A 17,030-nucleotide genomic window follows, 5' to 3' on the forward strand; every position below is an offset into this window, starting at 1 on the left:
ATAAGTTAAAAACTTTTTTTGTTTTTTGTTTTTCTTTTGTTGTAATAATTTATTAAAATAATAATTATCAGATAATTAGTTATTTATCTAAAATAAGTTCATACTTATCATCATAAACAGATCATTGGCCTTCTACTAGGCTTGAGGGTAGCATTTAACTAAAGTTAATTTTTAGTGTATTTCAAAGTACAGCACTATCGCAGCATCGCTTGATAGGCTTTGCATGATCAATTATTTTGCTGTAAATTTTTATAAGTAAATATTAAAAAGTGCAACGCTTATTTACTCGGCGTATATGATTCATTAAAATGGCTTGTAATTTCTTTTAAAACTTATTAGTACGAAATGTAAACATGGGCAACGTAATAGTTTAATAGAAATAATAATCTTCAATATTCCTTTGTAACTTTTATACAATAAATGCTTAATGTGGCCTTTATATAATTTATATAACTTAATTTAACAAGCGCGAAACTTATTTGCATGATAATAACTATTTATTTAAAACTTTTTTTTTCAATAATATAATATTAACTCCGGATCTTGTCTATAAACACTAGCCAAATGCTTTAGCAAATCTTTTTTGGTTATCAGTCCAATTAGTTCTCCGTGTGTAACTACCAAAAGATACCTAAATTTTTTTAATACCAAAATTATATACAAACAAAATTATATTAAATTTTTATGTATTAATTTCGTTGACACTTTTTTTTAATTTTTAGTTTTTATGCTTGTTAAAAGTTACCTGACTCCCAACTTTCGAAAAAGATCAACTATCATGTCAAGAGGCATCTCTTCTGAAACTTGAATGGGAATCTTTTACGTTATTTCGATTATTTTTAAAATCAAAGTTGATAATAATTATTAACTAAGTATTAAAAACTTTTTGTATAAATAATGAAAAGTGTTAAAGATTATAAAGTCCTTATAACATCTTTTTTGAATTTTCATTTTACTTATATTTATAAAAAAACATTAATACCCGGATAACTATTTTATTTCATCTTAAAAATGAATATTTGCCTAATGCCTAAATTAGGATTTTTTAAAGAATTTTATAGTTTTAACTTTTTCTTGTAATAGAATTCAGAAATTAATAACTTTCAAAGTATATATATTTCTTCCGGTGAAATTTTCTAAATTTTCTATAAATTTTTTTTTTGTGGTAACAAATGTTTCTTTAACCCTTTCTTATTTTTTAATTTTAATTTTTATAGAACTTTGACTACTTCCTCTGTAAAGCGCTTAAATACTATTTCATTTCTAATATTAAAGTAAACTTTTAAACGCTACTCCGACGTTTTATTCTCCACCAATTGAAACTATTTTCGCATCACCTTTATATACCAATAAAAATTGTTTTTCTTAATAAAGAAAACCGCGATTGGTTTAGAAGGCGCCAATTAAATTACATACCGCCTTATCAAATTATTATTATTGCCAGACACGTTTTTCTTTATTTTATAAAGTTTTCCATAAAAAAATAAGCTATCTATTATATATTTTTAATATATATATATATTTACCGTGTTTATGTGGGCCAAGTTTATACAAAGATTGTAAGTTTTCCAATCTTTTAAAGTAAAGCAAACACTCTTTTTTGGTATAAAAATAATAAAACTTATTTTTGATTGTTCGCTATTAGTAAAAAACTACTGTTGCTTCGGAAACTTCAGTCGATTCACTGATTTTTTCTATAGCGGTTGTCAAATCAATTCTTAATAAAAAGTAAAAAATAATATTGAATGTTGTAGAAAAATAGTTATTGATAAAAAGTATAATATAAAGTTGATATTAAAAAATGTAAAATAACATATTCATAACTGTAATATTATCTAATAAAAATAAAAGTATAATAGTTTAATTATATTATTCATAAAATTTTTTAAAAATTGTATAAAAAGTTATGAAATACTATAATATTATAAAGTTTATTATATAATTAATAAAATAGAAATAAAAAGCACGTAAAAGTAAAAATAGTTTTACAATATTTTTCATAATATTCTTAAATATGGTATAAAAATTAAAATTAAAAATATTATAAAGATTATTATATAAAATCCAAATAAAAGTAACACAAAAGGAAAAATAAAAAAAAACTTTAGTATTTTTTAAAATATTTTTAAATATTGCATAAAAAATTATAAATTAAAAATATATAATACAAATAATAACATAAACGTTTTATAATATTTTTGTTTCATATAAATGTTTACTTTTTCTTAACTTTATTAAATTACTTATAAAATTTATTTACTATTATTATTTTTTTATTTTTAACCTGGATTATTTATATAAATTTATAAAGTTTAATTTTTTTTTTTTAACTTTAAATATTATTTAAAAAATTATGAATTATAAAAATATTAATTATTATATAAAATTACAAGATTTATTGTATTAATTTTATTTTATAAATATATTATCATAGATTATTTATTTTTTCCAATCAGTAAAATTATTTCATTTTTATATTAAATATTATCACTAGAAAATTTGAGTTTTCAATTTTTTTTATTGGACAAACACTTTTTGCTTTTTTGTAATGAAAAAATGCACGAATTATTAGAAAATAAAAATTCTTTTTAAGTGTTTATAAAAAGTTTATAGTACGAATTAATATTACATGTTCTTAAAAAAAACTATTATTATTTATTTTAAAATGTATTAAAAAAGTTTTAAAAACTGTTAACTTTTATAATTTTTTCTTATATATTTTTTTTCTAGATTTTTATCAACTATTAATATTTTAAAAACTTTTTATATATAACGCAAATGGCTTTTTAAGTATATTTATCAATCTTCATTCACTATTTTTTTTTCTATCACTAAAAGTATGGCTAAAAAAAACCGATTAACAAATCCGAGCGATCCTCGCGATTCAAGATTGTCAATAAGCGGAAATCCTTTATAAGGCGACTCCTTTAAAAGTCTTTCTTTTGTTATTTATATAAATGAAAAATAAACAATAATGAAGAAAAATAAAAGTACAAATATATATTACTATAATTTTGGTTTATTATAAAATATGAAAGTAACGGTTTTTCTTATTTTTGGTTATTTTATTATTTATCAAAATATTTTTTATCTCAATTTTTTATAACTATTAAAAATTAACTTTTATTACTTTTGAAAGTTTCTTTGAAAAAATTGTTGAACTTTTAACTTTGCATTAATATCAATACTTTTTGTCCTTAATAAAATTAACCAATCAAGATTTAATAAAATTATCAAGTTGATAAAAAAAAATTAAAAATTATATTAAAAACACGCAATTTCATTGGTTAATAATATCCTCAATTTTCATTTAATAAATTCGTTAATTCATAAACTTTACGCATAGAAATTATTGTAAATACGTTTAAAACTTTTACTACAAAATAATTATACTTAATGAGCCAACGGTATTTCCTTTTTCTAGTAAAACACATAAAGGCGGTTCGTTGTGCTGGGGATGCAGTATTTCCCTTGCAGTTGTCGTCGACGAGTATTCACATTTGCTTTAAAAAGAAAATCACTAAAAACAACGCATGTGGTGCTCGGGTATTTGCGAATTCAAAGAATCATAAAAAAACTAAAAATAATAAAATTTCAATAGGAAATACTACGAAAAGCAGCGTTTTCTAATTCGATAAACTGTGTTTCATAAATATTACTGAAACTACCAAAAGGAAATATTTCATTAAAAGTAAGTCACCTGTCCAAAAAAGGATAACCTTTTAAGCGAATGTGTTCGTCATAAATCCCCGAAGTACTATTATATTAGTGAATTTCATAGTAAAAATGTAAAAGAATATTTTTTTAAGGTGTATGAAAATATAATGAAAGATTACTAAAATTATTAAAAAGCATGAAAAAATTTTATCGAATAAGAAATTCATAAAAATAATATTATAATATATTTAGTAAATAGCAATATTTTACTTAAAAATCCGCAAAATAAAACTCAATACGTAAATATTGAGTATATTTGAAGCAAAATACATGAAAATATTTTTTATATACTTTTTTATTAAATGAAAATCAACAATTATAAAAGAAATTGTAGGGGATACCCACAAGCGTCGCCAATCCACTTGCTAGTGACGATAGTGATCATAATGGGAATTATATACGTCAGTCCCCCAGTGAGCTCAAATAGAATAACAGCCAGTGAAACTAAATAATATTATAATGACAACAAAAATATGGAAAGTAAAAAATATATAGTGGTAATTATATTTTTTTAACCGGACATCCTTGTAACGCCACCCAATCCGGCAGCTGCACCGCAAAGGGCATAAAGTCCGGGATTAATGCAATACGAATTGTTTTTACAAGGAAAAATACGAGTCAAAGTTGCGCTATTTCTAAAGGTATATAAAGTTTTGTATACAAATGTTGGGTCGGGCAGTGACGTTACACTAAAATTAATGTCTCTATAATTAAAAGGAAAATATACTGGGCATACTGGCGCTATTTTAAAATTATTTAAGACCGTACATCGGGGTTTCACTATAATTAGTGTTGTTAAAGGTTGAAGAAAAATCTCGAGGTAACTTGGCGATTTTTTAAATATTATTCGAGGCTTGTTAAAAAAGTTGGATATTGCCATTTCACCCTAACTAATGACATCGGTAGCAAAAGAAAAAAATACGAGGGAAATTGGCGTTATAATTATAATGTTATATAAAGTCGTTAAATTTTTTTTTTTGGATATTAGCATCTTCATTACTTTTTTTAATGCTAATTTTGAGATGCTTCCTCTAGTTATATAATTCGTTATATAAAATGTTGAGGATGGGACTCTCATATATCTTTTTTAATGGACATTGATAGTCACATGGCAAAATAAGAAATTATCGCTATAAATATTGAGCGTCAGCTTTTCATTATATTTAACGCCGGTTACCTATCACAAATATATATACAAATCGAAACGGCGATACTCTAAAGATGTAAAGCAGAAATACTTCTCTAAGTTTACTGCCACATTAAAACAAATTTAAAAATAATAATTTTTTAATACAACCAATAAAAAAATTTTAAAACGTAATTCATAAAATTTAATGGACCGTCGCAGCCATTGGAAGAATATTCCGACCAGTCGTCCCATCATCGCGCCAGCGGACATGGACGGTATAAATATGCCAGCAGGCACCTGCAATTATTTATTATTTCATTATTTTTATAATAAACTTTACTTATTTTTTTAAAAGTCAGGAAAATACTTTATTATTTTATATATTTATTATAAACTTTATTTCACTCTTTTTAAAAATAATAATGCACCTTCTTTATAATTTGTATTTAAAATAAACTTATACTCACAAAAAACCAGAAAAGCACCTGAATTCCGAATGTAAGAGCCGTTAATATTAAAGTAAAGGCCACCGAAATAATGAGCACACAAGCTGCTTTAAAGTATTCTTCATTGCTAATTAAAAAAAGTTATTCATCCTTAACGTTGAAACTTTTATACTAAAAAGGAATGTATAAGTTCATAATTTTTTATTTCATTATTTTGTTATTGTTAATAAACCTTAAAAAATATTTATTTTTTATTCTAAAAAAAAACTTTTATAAAAAAAAAAAGTTTAGTACCAGTCAAGTAAAGTAGAGCTTGACGTGCACTTTGAAAGAAGTAACTTTAACGAATCAGTTGTATTCATTCTTTTTCAGAATATATTAAAAAGTAATAAACTTATTAACACTCTAACTTTTCTAAGGTAGTTAAAAGTTATTATTATAAAGTTTTTTTTACTAAAAGGACAACAAATATCACGAAAACTTTATTATACATTCTTCAAATATTTTTTTTAATAGGAATTAAAATTTTAACTGCTAAACTTAATTAGAATTTTTACACTAAACTTTACTTATTATTTTTTTTTTACAATTAATATATATATTTAAAATATTATAGTATTATTTTTTTTTAGCAATATAAATTTTTTGTTTTCATTAATTTTTTTGTCGATTTATTAACCTTTAAAAAATATTCTACTTTTTCTTATTATAGCTAATTAAAAAAATTAGAAAAACCAGTACAGGTAATGCTGTACTAAAAAGGAAAGTAAAAATAAATATTGCTTATACGCCCTGCCAGTAGTACGTGGCAGATAAGATAAAAGTAGACAGTTTGAAGCTTAAATTGAATCAAAAACAGTATTGGAAGCATCAAAATAGCTCACAAATTCAATTCATTATTATTGTCATTATTATTATGAAAAAGACACCTCAACAGATGTATGGGATATTTACAGACGGCAGTCAGAGAGGCTATGACTAAAATTTCTCTTATTGGGTAACGACGTATAAAGCACGTGGCCCGATATCGATTCCACCACACGTTTGCCTTTACAAACAATGAGCCATAAACTCCCTATAAAGACGTATTATCGCAATTATTATTGTATAATAATATTAGTTTATAGTTTATTATATAGAATTAAGCTTTTGAAACCGTTATTTTTTATACAATAAACTCAAAAAGCGAACTTATAAAACGCTTACTCCCAACACAGTCACGTGCACAAGTAACGCAAATGACGATCATTAAATAAAGTAGTAAACTCTGCCTGTTTATACCAGACAAAGAATAAAAGTTACCAAAAAAAGACCAGCAAACAGAATATAAGTAATTTTATATAACACAATTAGTCATTTAAAAGTGCCAGTTTAATATTAAATTGCAACAACAAAGCGTAGCTAATGAAAAAAAATATGAGAAGAACAATAGGTGCATGGAAAGCAATTTGGCTGCACTTAGTAGTTTTCATTGTATGTTAATTTGTATCATTAAAGCACATGGTGAGCACTTGTCCACTGTCCCCAGCAGTGCAGAAAATATATCTATTTCTCACAAGATAAGAAAAACAAGTTGAGAAATTGAACTGTTTACTCTGGTCATCGCTTGAAATTAAATAAGTAGACCAGATAAAATGGGCCCCGACTTAAAAAATATCAATAGAAAGTACCCAAATACGCGTTTTAAGTATATAAAATAGCTATAAAAGTCACGTGCTCCATGCCTACGCTGTGTAAGAATAAATCACATGTGGTTTATATATCCATGTGTACCCCAAGTAAGCCAATGAGAAAAAAGGCTGGTATTTCGCACACGTGCCATGGAGTAGTATAGTCAACCGATAAATTCACCAAACATCCTGTCCTCGCGGGATCCAAATACTTTTGTTTCTCCCTCCTTAGAGAATAGAAAAAAACACCAATAAAAAAAGACCTTCAGTACAGAGGCAGCAGTGAGAGCACAAAAAAATGAGCGCCACATGGTTTTATGGGGAAAATAATAACTGACTTCCTACAGAAAAGTTTTTTAAAGTTTAGCTTAAAAGTCTGAATTATAATGAACTTAACAACAAAAATCTCTACCAATAAAAAAGTCAGGAAACTATTTATATATAAAAAAAATTAAAAATCATAAAAAACTTTTGCTTTTTATAATAATATACACGAGCTTCCAAAAAGCTTCACATGAGAAACTTATAATAAACAGAAAATCACAAGCTTTTACTTCTAAACTAAAAAGAACTCCACCGATTGGTGCACCGAAAGCAACAGAAACCCCAGAGGCGGCCGCGGCAGAGAGCAACTCTCTTTTTTTCGCTACAAATTAATGAACATGAAAAATAGTGAAAAAAGTTTAAGAAAAAAAATTTCTATAATCTTATATTTTTATTATTAATTTTTAGAAAGTTTATAAAAGTTTATACATTTTAATATATGCTTATATGCTTTTTATACTTTTATAAGTATTATTATTTATATATTACCTTCATTGCAGCGATACTTTTCAAAAATGATAGAAAAAACATTCCCTACAGGAAAAAAAAATATTTTTTTATTTTTAACCAACGGTAATGCACTATAACGCACCCAGGCAACTAGCGATATGCACAAAAGGACCTTCTTTACCCAATGAGAGCCCAGCAGATACCGAAAGACACTTTTATAGTAATAACAATATTAATAATGATAATAATAATAGAATATATAATAACAATGGCTATAAATAATAATCATATATAAAAATTCATATAAATAAACTTGTGAGGAAATTATTAATAAAGGAAATGTTTACGTATATATAATAAATAAAAAGTTTAATTAAATATCATAAAATATAATAAAATTAATATTTTTATTATATTAATAAAAGATTAAAGCACAAAAATCCGGAAAAAAATAAGTTTATATTATTATTATTAAGAATTAATAAATATAAACTTATCAGGAGTATAATAAAAACAAAAATTTTGACTATAAAAAATAAATAAAGAGTTAATGGGAAATAACAAAGTAAAAAAGTTTTATTTATATAAAATATAATAAAATCAATTTTTTATAAATTATAAAGTGATATCATCAAAATTAAAAAAAAAGTTTTTAAAAAATAATGAATATATTTTACTTTTATTATTTTTATATAGTAAAGTTAATAAAAATGAACTTTTTAGAATATAAATAATAATAAATAAACTTTTGTATATTAAAATCGATTGAAATTTAATTAACATAAATAAAAGATAAAAAGTTTTATAAATTACAATTTAATTTTAGTAAAATTTATAAAAAGTGAAATTACCAAAAATAAAAAAAAAATATTATTAAAAAATGTAAACTTTTATATATAGAAAACCAATAAAATTTTATTAACATAAATATAAAGTAAAAAAGTTTTATAAAAATTATAAAATATAGTAAAATTAATTTTTTATAGTAATTTAAAAAATTTAAAAAAATAAATTTAAAAAAAACAAGAAACATAAATAAAATTAAACTATCAAAGAAAAAAAATTATAAAAAGTTTTCTACTTATAAAAGACCAAAAGTAAATAACTTACAAGTACAATAAAAATAAACAAAAAGTCAACTATTATCATAAATTTAATTAAAAAATAGAAAAAAAGTAAATTATTGTTATATATATAAAAAAAAGTAAAATTTTTTTTTAATAAAACTATATAAGAATTTTATAAAAAAAAGTAAACGGAAAGTAAACTTTTTAAATGCTTTTTTATATTAATTTTAAAAAAAAAAAGTTTAATAAATATTATAAAAGAAAACGATAGAAGGAAAGTTTTTCTTTAGGATTTAAAGAAGAAGTGTATAAAAAAATAATAAACAAGTAAAACTAAATAAAGTAATAAATTTATAATTATAACAAAATAATTTAGTATAAAAGTTTACAAGATTAATATAACTCTCAAAACTTTATTAAAATTTTAAAATTATAATTATAAAATTTCTTTTAGAAAATCAAATTTGAATATAACATATTATGAAAAAAAAAATTTAATACAGTTTTTATATAAAAAAATATATAGTAATAAACAATTATAAAGAAAATATATATAAAATAGTATTTTTAAAAAATATAGTAAAAAGGTTTATAATAATAATGTAATAAATTTAACTTTTAATCTAAAAGTTTTGAATAAAACAATTAAAGAAAAATAATTAGAAAAAGAAATTATATAAAAGAATAATGAAAAAAAAAAAGTAAATTTTATTCCAAAGTCAGAAAAGTAAACTATTAAAAATATAAAAGTTTATACGAAAATATTTTCAGTAAAAGTAAAATTATATTTATATAAATAAATTTTTTTATTTAAAGAAAAGTTAAATTTATATATAAAAAATATCTAAAGTAAATATACTTGACTTAATAATTTCTCGCTGGCCAGCTTATTGTTTATTAATATGCTTGTGCTAATTAATAATCTTTTTTCTTACAATATTACATGGGTATTTCTTTTTCTTAATATTGTAAAGTTTATAAATGCCTTTTTAAATAATTTTAAACACTTTTAATACTAATTAAATTTATATTACTATTATTTCTATTTTTTTATTTTATTAAAATATATACTTTTCTAATTAAAATAAAATTCAAATATATTTTTTAAATTTACTTACAACTAAACAAAAATTTATAAAAGTTTTTATATAAAATAATTAAAAAAAGTTAAAAAAGATATTATATATATAATTTTTTAAAAGAGTAAATTATATTACATAAAATTTTGAAAAAAATTAATTACCGTTCCAATAATTTTCACTATTAAAGTATTAAAATTCAAAAATCGACGGATCACAAAACCGGAAAGTATTGTTTTTACTTCGGAAATACCAGAACCAGCAGAAAAAGGAGCAAAGAAAACTACAAGAACACCAGAAAGGACTGAAAAAAGAAGCTGGAAAAAAAAAATTAAAAAATGAATGAAAATATTTTAATTGCGATTATATATAAAAGTTATTATAAATTTATAAAAAAAAATTATTTATAAAATGGCAAAATTAAAATCCGAATGTTGATTACAAATTAAATAAAGTAATTAATAAAAAGATACAGAGGAAAATTTTATATATAAAAAAGTTATTAAAATAAATAAATAATATTAGTTTCTAAAAAAAACTTAAAATCCGAAAGTTGAACTCAAATTAAATTAAGTCAGTAACTAATATTTATATACTAAATATATTAATAACCGAAAGATGAGCACTACTTAAAATAATTTACTAAATAAACTTTTTTTTAAAAAATTTCAAATATTTTGATATAATAAGTGTTTTTATATAAAATTAAATCTAAAAAAGAGTTAAAAGAGTTATAAATATATTAAGACTTGAAAGCTGAGCACAAAATTTTAATCATTAACAAATCTTCCTTTCTATTAAAAAAGGGCTATAAATTTATATATAATTAAAAAATTATAATTAAAATATTATTATATAAATAAATTTATAAAATTAACTTATAAAAAATTAAGATTTAATTTAAATCTTAAAATTTAGATTAGCACAAATTAAATTTATTAACAATAAAAAAAAACCATCCAAAATGCATAAAAAATAAACGCGAGAAAATTAGAGTTCACTGAAATTAATTCCGTCCACGATTTCCACGAATCACAATTCGCTAATTATTAAAAGTATATATATAAAAAATTAAAAATAAATTTTGGATATAATCTTTATTATATATTTAAATATTATAAAATTAATTATTTATTACATAATAATAAAGTATAACTAATTTAAAGCATTATTTTTAAAATTAACTAAAAACCTCTTTGATTACCACAACAATAACCTTTGTTTAACCAAAAAGCAGTACAACAAACTCCAAACTTTAAATCATCTATAAAAAATACTTTAAATTAAAAAATTGAATATTAATTTTCAAAATAATAGTTATTATTATTATATAATTATGCTTACTCAGCCACTGAACCAGAAAATCCACAAAACCAGAAACTCCTCCAACAGTAATTCCTACTAAAAATGTTACCAGCCAACCTTTTTATTAAAAAATTATTATTGCAAACTTTTTTAAACAAATTTTTATATTGATAGTTTAATATTTTTCATTTAAATTTTTTTTTCAGGATTAATCCTAAAACACCTCCTTCATAATAAATATTTTAGCTGCTGAACTTAAAATTTTATTTATAGCTAATCTAAAATCGTGAAGAACACCTTGCCAAGCATCTCCTAAAATCTTTCGAATCCATCCAAAATAGTTTTGTCGCTTTTGATAAAAATTTAATATTTTTTATGCTTTATAAAATATACTATTATTATTTTTATACTTTTTTTCTGGCAAGTATTCTTTGTCTGTTTCTTTCTTGATTTAAATCCCTAAACCAGTCAATAGTTGTGAAATCATCATAAGCAGCTTCTTGGTTGAAAATAGGAAACTCCTAACCGTTAAATTTTTTAATCACAAGCTAAGATTTATTATTATTATTTCCGATTAGTTTATTATATTAGTAAACATTTATTATTTTTTGTTTATTTCTTGTTATTATATTTTTATTAAATTTTAATTTACTTTTGTAAATTCTACTTATTAATATTTTTTAATTTTTATCCATTTTTTATTTATTATTTTTTATAAAAAAGATTTTGAATAGTTCTTATAACTCTTATATGCAATTATCGTCTTTTCTCGGGACATATATATAATTTTTTTTTTTTATAAATTGTAATGACTTGTTAACTGTCACTAACCGAAACAGAAGGGGGGGCAAGCAACTTTTCAGCACTCTCTTCTAACAAAAGAGAGCCTTCCTCTGGTTCAGTTTGACTCATTGTAAGTAAAATTCATATAGCGAAAAATCTTTTTTTTGTTACGAAACAAATAATTTATTATTTTGTCCTTAAATATATATATTAATAATTATAATAATTTAAATGAAAAGCCTTAAGCTATATATAAGTCTGCTTTACCATACAAGCCGTATTCAAAATATATACAAAAAAAAAATTTCTATCGTACGCAGCTGTGATATACAATAAAAGTATTTTGTTAAAACTTAGATATCTTATAAATCTAATCGTTGCATTGCTATCTATTATTGGCTACTTACTGCGTGGTAACAGCATTTGGATTTTTGTACTAAATATTAAACAAAAAAATTGGTATAGTAAAACTGTATTTTTTATAGTAAATAACTACAATATTAATTAAAAAATAAGTAAGTATATATTTAAGTAAATGGGAATACAAAATTTGTGGTTATTCACTTAAACATTTTCCATTTTCTAAATTTATTTTTTCTAACTAGCTGGGAGGTTATAATATTTTGAAGCTCAGAGGTTTGAAAAGAGTAGTGAGCAACTTAATAGGTATTTTTTTTTGTTTATTACAAATCTTTTTGTCTAATAGAATGGTTAATCACATATATTTATGTCGCTCATAAATGATTAACCACTAATTTTAAAAAAAACAGTAAATCAAGGTGGCTTCGAAGGGTAAACTAGTGAGGCCAAATCAAGCACTTCTCAATTAGTACGGAAAAGAAGCAAATTAAAAGAGCCTGACTTTCCGTGCTTTCTTAAAAAGCTTTTAACCAGGCATTAAAAAATGAAAACCACCACGCTACTATAAGAAAGTGGAATAATAGGAAGGTAGTGGATGTTTGTTTCATTTTTTTATTATGCATAAAAGTATAGGTTTTTTTTAACAAACCATTTAGGAAAAATTCTAGAACACTTATATTGTAAAGCATTAATTAAATTGTTCGTTTTTATTAACTTTATAATTTCACACTTTCGAGACTTTTCTCAAATGATCCTGTAGTTATGTGCTTCTTTTATTGCTAATCAATGAAGTTATTCTCAAGAGTATTAAGATTTGTTGTTACACTTTTTTAAGGCAAAATGGGTTTGGTTAATGATTCAAAGAGCCAAAAATTATTTCTGGAATCAAATATATTTTTGCCTATAGTTTAAAGCGTTGATATTCGAAGAGAAGATATTTAAGTGCGTTCTTAAGGAGCCTACATTACCACAGCACGTGTTTTTTACATATTGTTTTAAACAATCCCATTTCTAGTAGATACAGGGTTTGTTATAGTGTTCTGTAAAACTTTTACATATATACAGACAGGGTTTATACCAATATTATAACAAATAACCTATACATATGATTTTATTATAGATATAAGATATGTAATAAAAAATACTAATAGATGAATCGTGAAGACAATTTTATTGTCAGAACTCCGTAGTATTTACACTAAATACGCGGATTTAAAGAACTAACAATTGTAATAATTTCATATAAATTACTTTTATTACAGTAATAATAATATATATTCTTATTAATACCAGCTAAGAAAATAACACCTTAGCTACCTGTCCAAATTTTTGGAGATGTCCATTATCTGCGTGTTCCTAAATTCGGTGGAAGAGAGAGGTGATTGAAGGACAACTGTACCCTCACCAAACGTGATATATGTTATTTTTAAAAATTGAATTTTTAAATTTAGGGCAGTATACCAAGCTAACGTGTAAAGAAATAATCTATTTTTTTACTAAGCGACACAAAGTTTAGAACTTTTATTTTAACAGATTTAGATAACAATTTAACAGTTATAACGTTTAGAGCTGCACTGTAGTTTGCATGAAAATTTCCTTACTGATAAAGAATTTAATTGTAACAAAGTAAACTAGAAAAACACTAAGAACGCATGCTATAAAGTATTTACGATATAAAACCAGTAGAGAGAACGACAAACTGTTTCGATTGGATCTCGGTAGAAAAGCTCTGAGCAATCCTGTCTAGTCTCAGTTTTCAAGAAGTAAAAAAATGCAAATAGAGATTGTTATATAAATATAACAATCTCTATTTGCATTTTTTTTACAGAGACTGCGTTCTGTTTATGCCCCTTAAGGGATATAGACACTCTCTTTAGAGAAGAGTAGTTAAAAAATTTTTAGTAAATTATATACTACTCTATTAACCAGTTAAAAGAAAAGTAAGGGCCTGTACCTTTTCAAGGTCTATCTATTAGATAATAAATTTAGTTAAGAATGCATCTCAAGTGGAATTCAAAGTATAATGGAACATGCAAAGAGTTTTGAATAAAATTTAGTTTTTAAAAGATAGAAAATTATTTATTAAGATTCTACTACAGAAGATAGTATAACTTAGATTTAGAAGAAAATCATCAAGAGATTAAGAGAGTTAAATTTATATTACATGATAAATACATATTAATAAGGGTGGTTATATTAGTAGTATCTTAGTAGCAACAAACCGCATTTGCAAGAACTTTGAAAATACTCTTTTGTTATTTCTCATGAAAGTTAATAAAAACAGAAGTTTATTGTGTGTTGAAAAAAAAAAGGGGGATTTTGAATGAACACCTTTTAAGCTATAATTTATCATATGTAAAGCACAAAATATACAACTAATGAATAAATGCTAGAACTAGTTACCAAAAGTTTAAAAATTCTTTTTAAAATAAAGCAATTTTTGCTTTTGTAAACCCCAACACTGTCCGACAGAAAATAACTGTGTTGAGCGTACTTACAGCTTTTTCAGTTTACGCATATGTAATATGAGAAGACAAGTATCAAAGGCTCATAATGTTTAGGAATTTTTCTTATATTCACTTAGGAATAAGGGTCACTTAAGCTTGGCCGGTTAATATTGTATACTTATATAATGACAGGACGCTATTAATACGAAATTCTCGGAATTTTTAAAAAGAATGGAAAGAAGGAGATTGAAAACTTAAATTTATCTGAAACATAACATAAATTTATAAACACGGATACCATTCTCATCTTAGTAACTTTAAAAAAAATTAAAAATTAAAAAATTTTAAAAATTATAATATTGTAGCTACAATATCTCGAATTGTAATAAAACTAATAATCTTGTGTAATAAATAAAACTTCAATAATTAGTCTACATACGTCAATTGAATTATTAGTTAGTTTCACGGGTGGGCCTAGAAGAGCGAAAATGAAGTAAAATTGGCGCACGGATGGGGGACCATTTTTTGTAGGGCTAATTCTAGTATCAACTCTAATTTAATTGCAAGTAAGCTGAGTAGTTGAATTTGCTCTTAAATTGGTGTTAAAAAAAGGGAATACCTTATTCACTACTTCAAATAATACTCTTTTACTAATAAAGATGGTAGCCTTAAATAATCAGTGCATTAACTTTTAAGTGGGTCAGAAGCTTTTTTAATGGAGGTTACAGAATTACTTAATCATTACAGCGCAAGGAAAAAATAGCTATGATGAATTAATATTTGATCAAATACTAATTTTACCTAAGTAATACTATTTAGTTGTTTCATTAATTAATTAATGGTGCACAGTGATGGGGTGGTACAAGTCTGGTATGCCCCATGGCTTATTCTATTATTATTAACCCTCCTCCTACGCAAACGAAAATTTAAATAATGACATCGAATTATAAAGTATACTAAAAAAGAAATGGAAGATTGTAGGAAGGCAAGGACGTTATTAGAGCAAAGTAGACCAGCACTCTTCCTACCCTTTTTTATTTTTTCCGCCTAATGAGTTGACTTTTGCAGTATTCTTTTGTCATTTAGTTAACCTCCGAACAAGAAGTTTTAGCCTGTAAAATTAACACTGCACACATTTATGCGTGTAGAGATACAACTATAAAATTACTTAAAACTTCTGTAACCTTTTAATTAATATTTTATGTAGACTTGAACCCGATAGAAACCAAAAGGTGCCAAAAAGATATTGACCCAAAATGAAATTGGGTACACCTTTACAAATATAGTAAATTCAGACATCTGGTTAGCCGGAAGTTTTAGTGAAGTCATTCTGATATAGACTAAGTTATTTTAATTGCAGAAAATTATGATAAAATTAAGAAACGCTAATTCATTTTAAAAAATGAGACCACGCGATCGATATACTTACAGACTAATTATAACTTCAACATATGGCATTCCGCTACATTAAACGTCTAGTTTTATTACACAGAGTAATCCTTAAACCTTAAGTTATTATATTAAGCTGACAATTTCGGATAAAGAACATCTGGCACAGATGAAGATAAAAAAAGTTCGGAGTAATTTAACCGGGTTTATATTAAATAGATAAAGAATAAATGAAGCTCATATAACACTCTTTCTTGCTGTCACTTCTATTAGTGAACTACTGTTAATATACATAATTGCTTCTCGGCCTAATGAAAGTTAACATATAATAATTACTTTTCCTATGAAAACTAATTTTTTATTTTTTACGCAAACTCCGTAAGGTTTGGGCATTACTCGAGTTTTTGTAGTTTACTATAGAGGTTTAGAGTATACTTCTTTTTTATTGCACCTAAACACTTAATTATAGGCTTTAAAAACTTATATTACATGTTTGTTCACGTAACTTTTTATAACCTACTTTTATAATCTATTGTTTGTACTGAAAACGAGTTTAAGGCCATCCAGATAATGAGTCTATCGTAAATCCAATTCAATTAATACTTACTCCTAAGACAATCATACTACGGCTATCATACAGTTTAATAACTTAAATTTTCTTCTTTTGACCTTCGAGCAGTCTTAAGCTTGAATAAATTTGACTATTTCATTGCTTAAGCCGAGAAGCTCGCATACTAAAGCATCGCCGAGGTTTGCAGAGCTTAACAGATTCGCTTTGTTTCTTACTGATACCTTGGGACGTTCAGCTTGCTTTTAGTTATAGACTCAGTGGGTCTCATATATAATAATAAATAAAATTTTATG

At 23.8% G+C, this 17,030-nt stretch overlaps 1 protein-coding gene across 2 annotated transcripts; it reads right to left on the reverse strand.

Annotated features, from left to right (window-relative positions):
- Positions 1-516: 516 nt before the first annotated feature.
- On the reverse strand, positions 517-12,152 carry LOC135142719 (H(+)/Cl(-) exchange transporter 3-like). Of its 2 annotated transcripts, none has more exons than XM_064074468.1 (25): positions 12,019-12,152; positions 11,598-11,708; positions 11,485-11,536; positions 11,227-11,304; positions 11,099-11,146; positions 10,839-10,924; positions 10,047-10,199; positions 7,879-7,948; positions 7,776-7,820; positions 7,517-7,608; positions 7,226-7,303; positions 7,066-7,173; positions 6,222-6,367; positions 5,587-5,655; positions 5,332-5,419; positions 5,058-5,143; positions 4,234-4,352; positions 4,059-4,161; positions 3,701-3,757; positions 3,394-3,503; positions 2,855-2,939; positions 1,657-1,717; positions 1,527-1,595; positions 746-816; positions 517-631 (listed from the first exon to the last, which is right to left on the reverse strand). In XM_064074468.1, the coding sequence occupies exons 1-25, from the start codon at positions 12,097-12,099 to the stop codon at positions 517-519; spliced, it is 2,181 nt and encodes a 726-aa protein (XP_063930538.1). In that variant the 5' UTR covers positions 12,100-12,152. The 2 variants fall into 2 exon arrangements, with proteins under 2 accessions (XP_063930538.1, XP_063930537.1); XM_064074467.1 differs by having other exon boundaries at positions 11,087-11,146.
- Positions 12,153-17,030: the final 4,878 nt, after the last annotated feature.

The sequence above is a fragment of the Zophobas morio genome, unplaced genomic scaffold, assembly GCF_036711695.1.
Source record: "Zophobas morio isolate AGI-343-1 ecotype UQ-CSIRO unplaced genomic scaffold, CSIRO_AGI_Zmor_V1 ptg000052l, whole genome shotgun sequence".
NCBI classification, from domain to species: Eukaryota; Metazoa; Arthropoda; class Insecta; order Coleoptera; family Tenebrionidae; genus Zophobas; species Zophobas morio.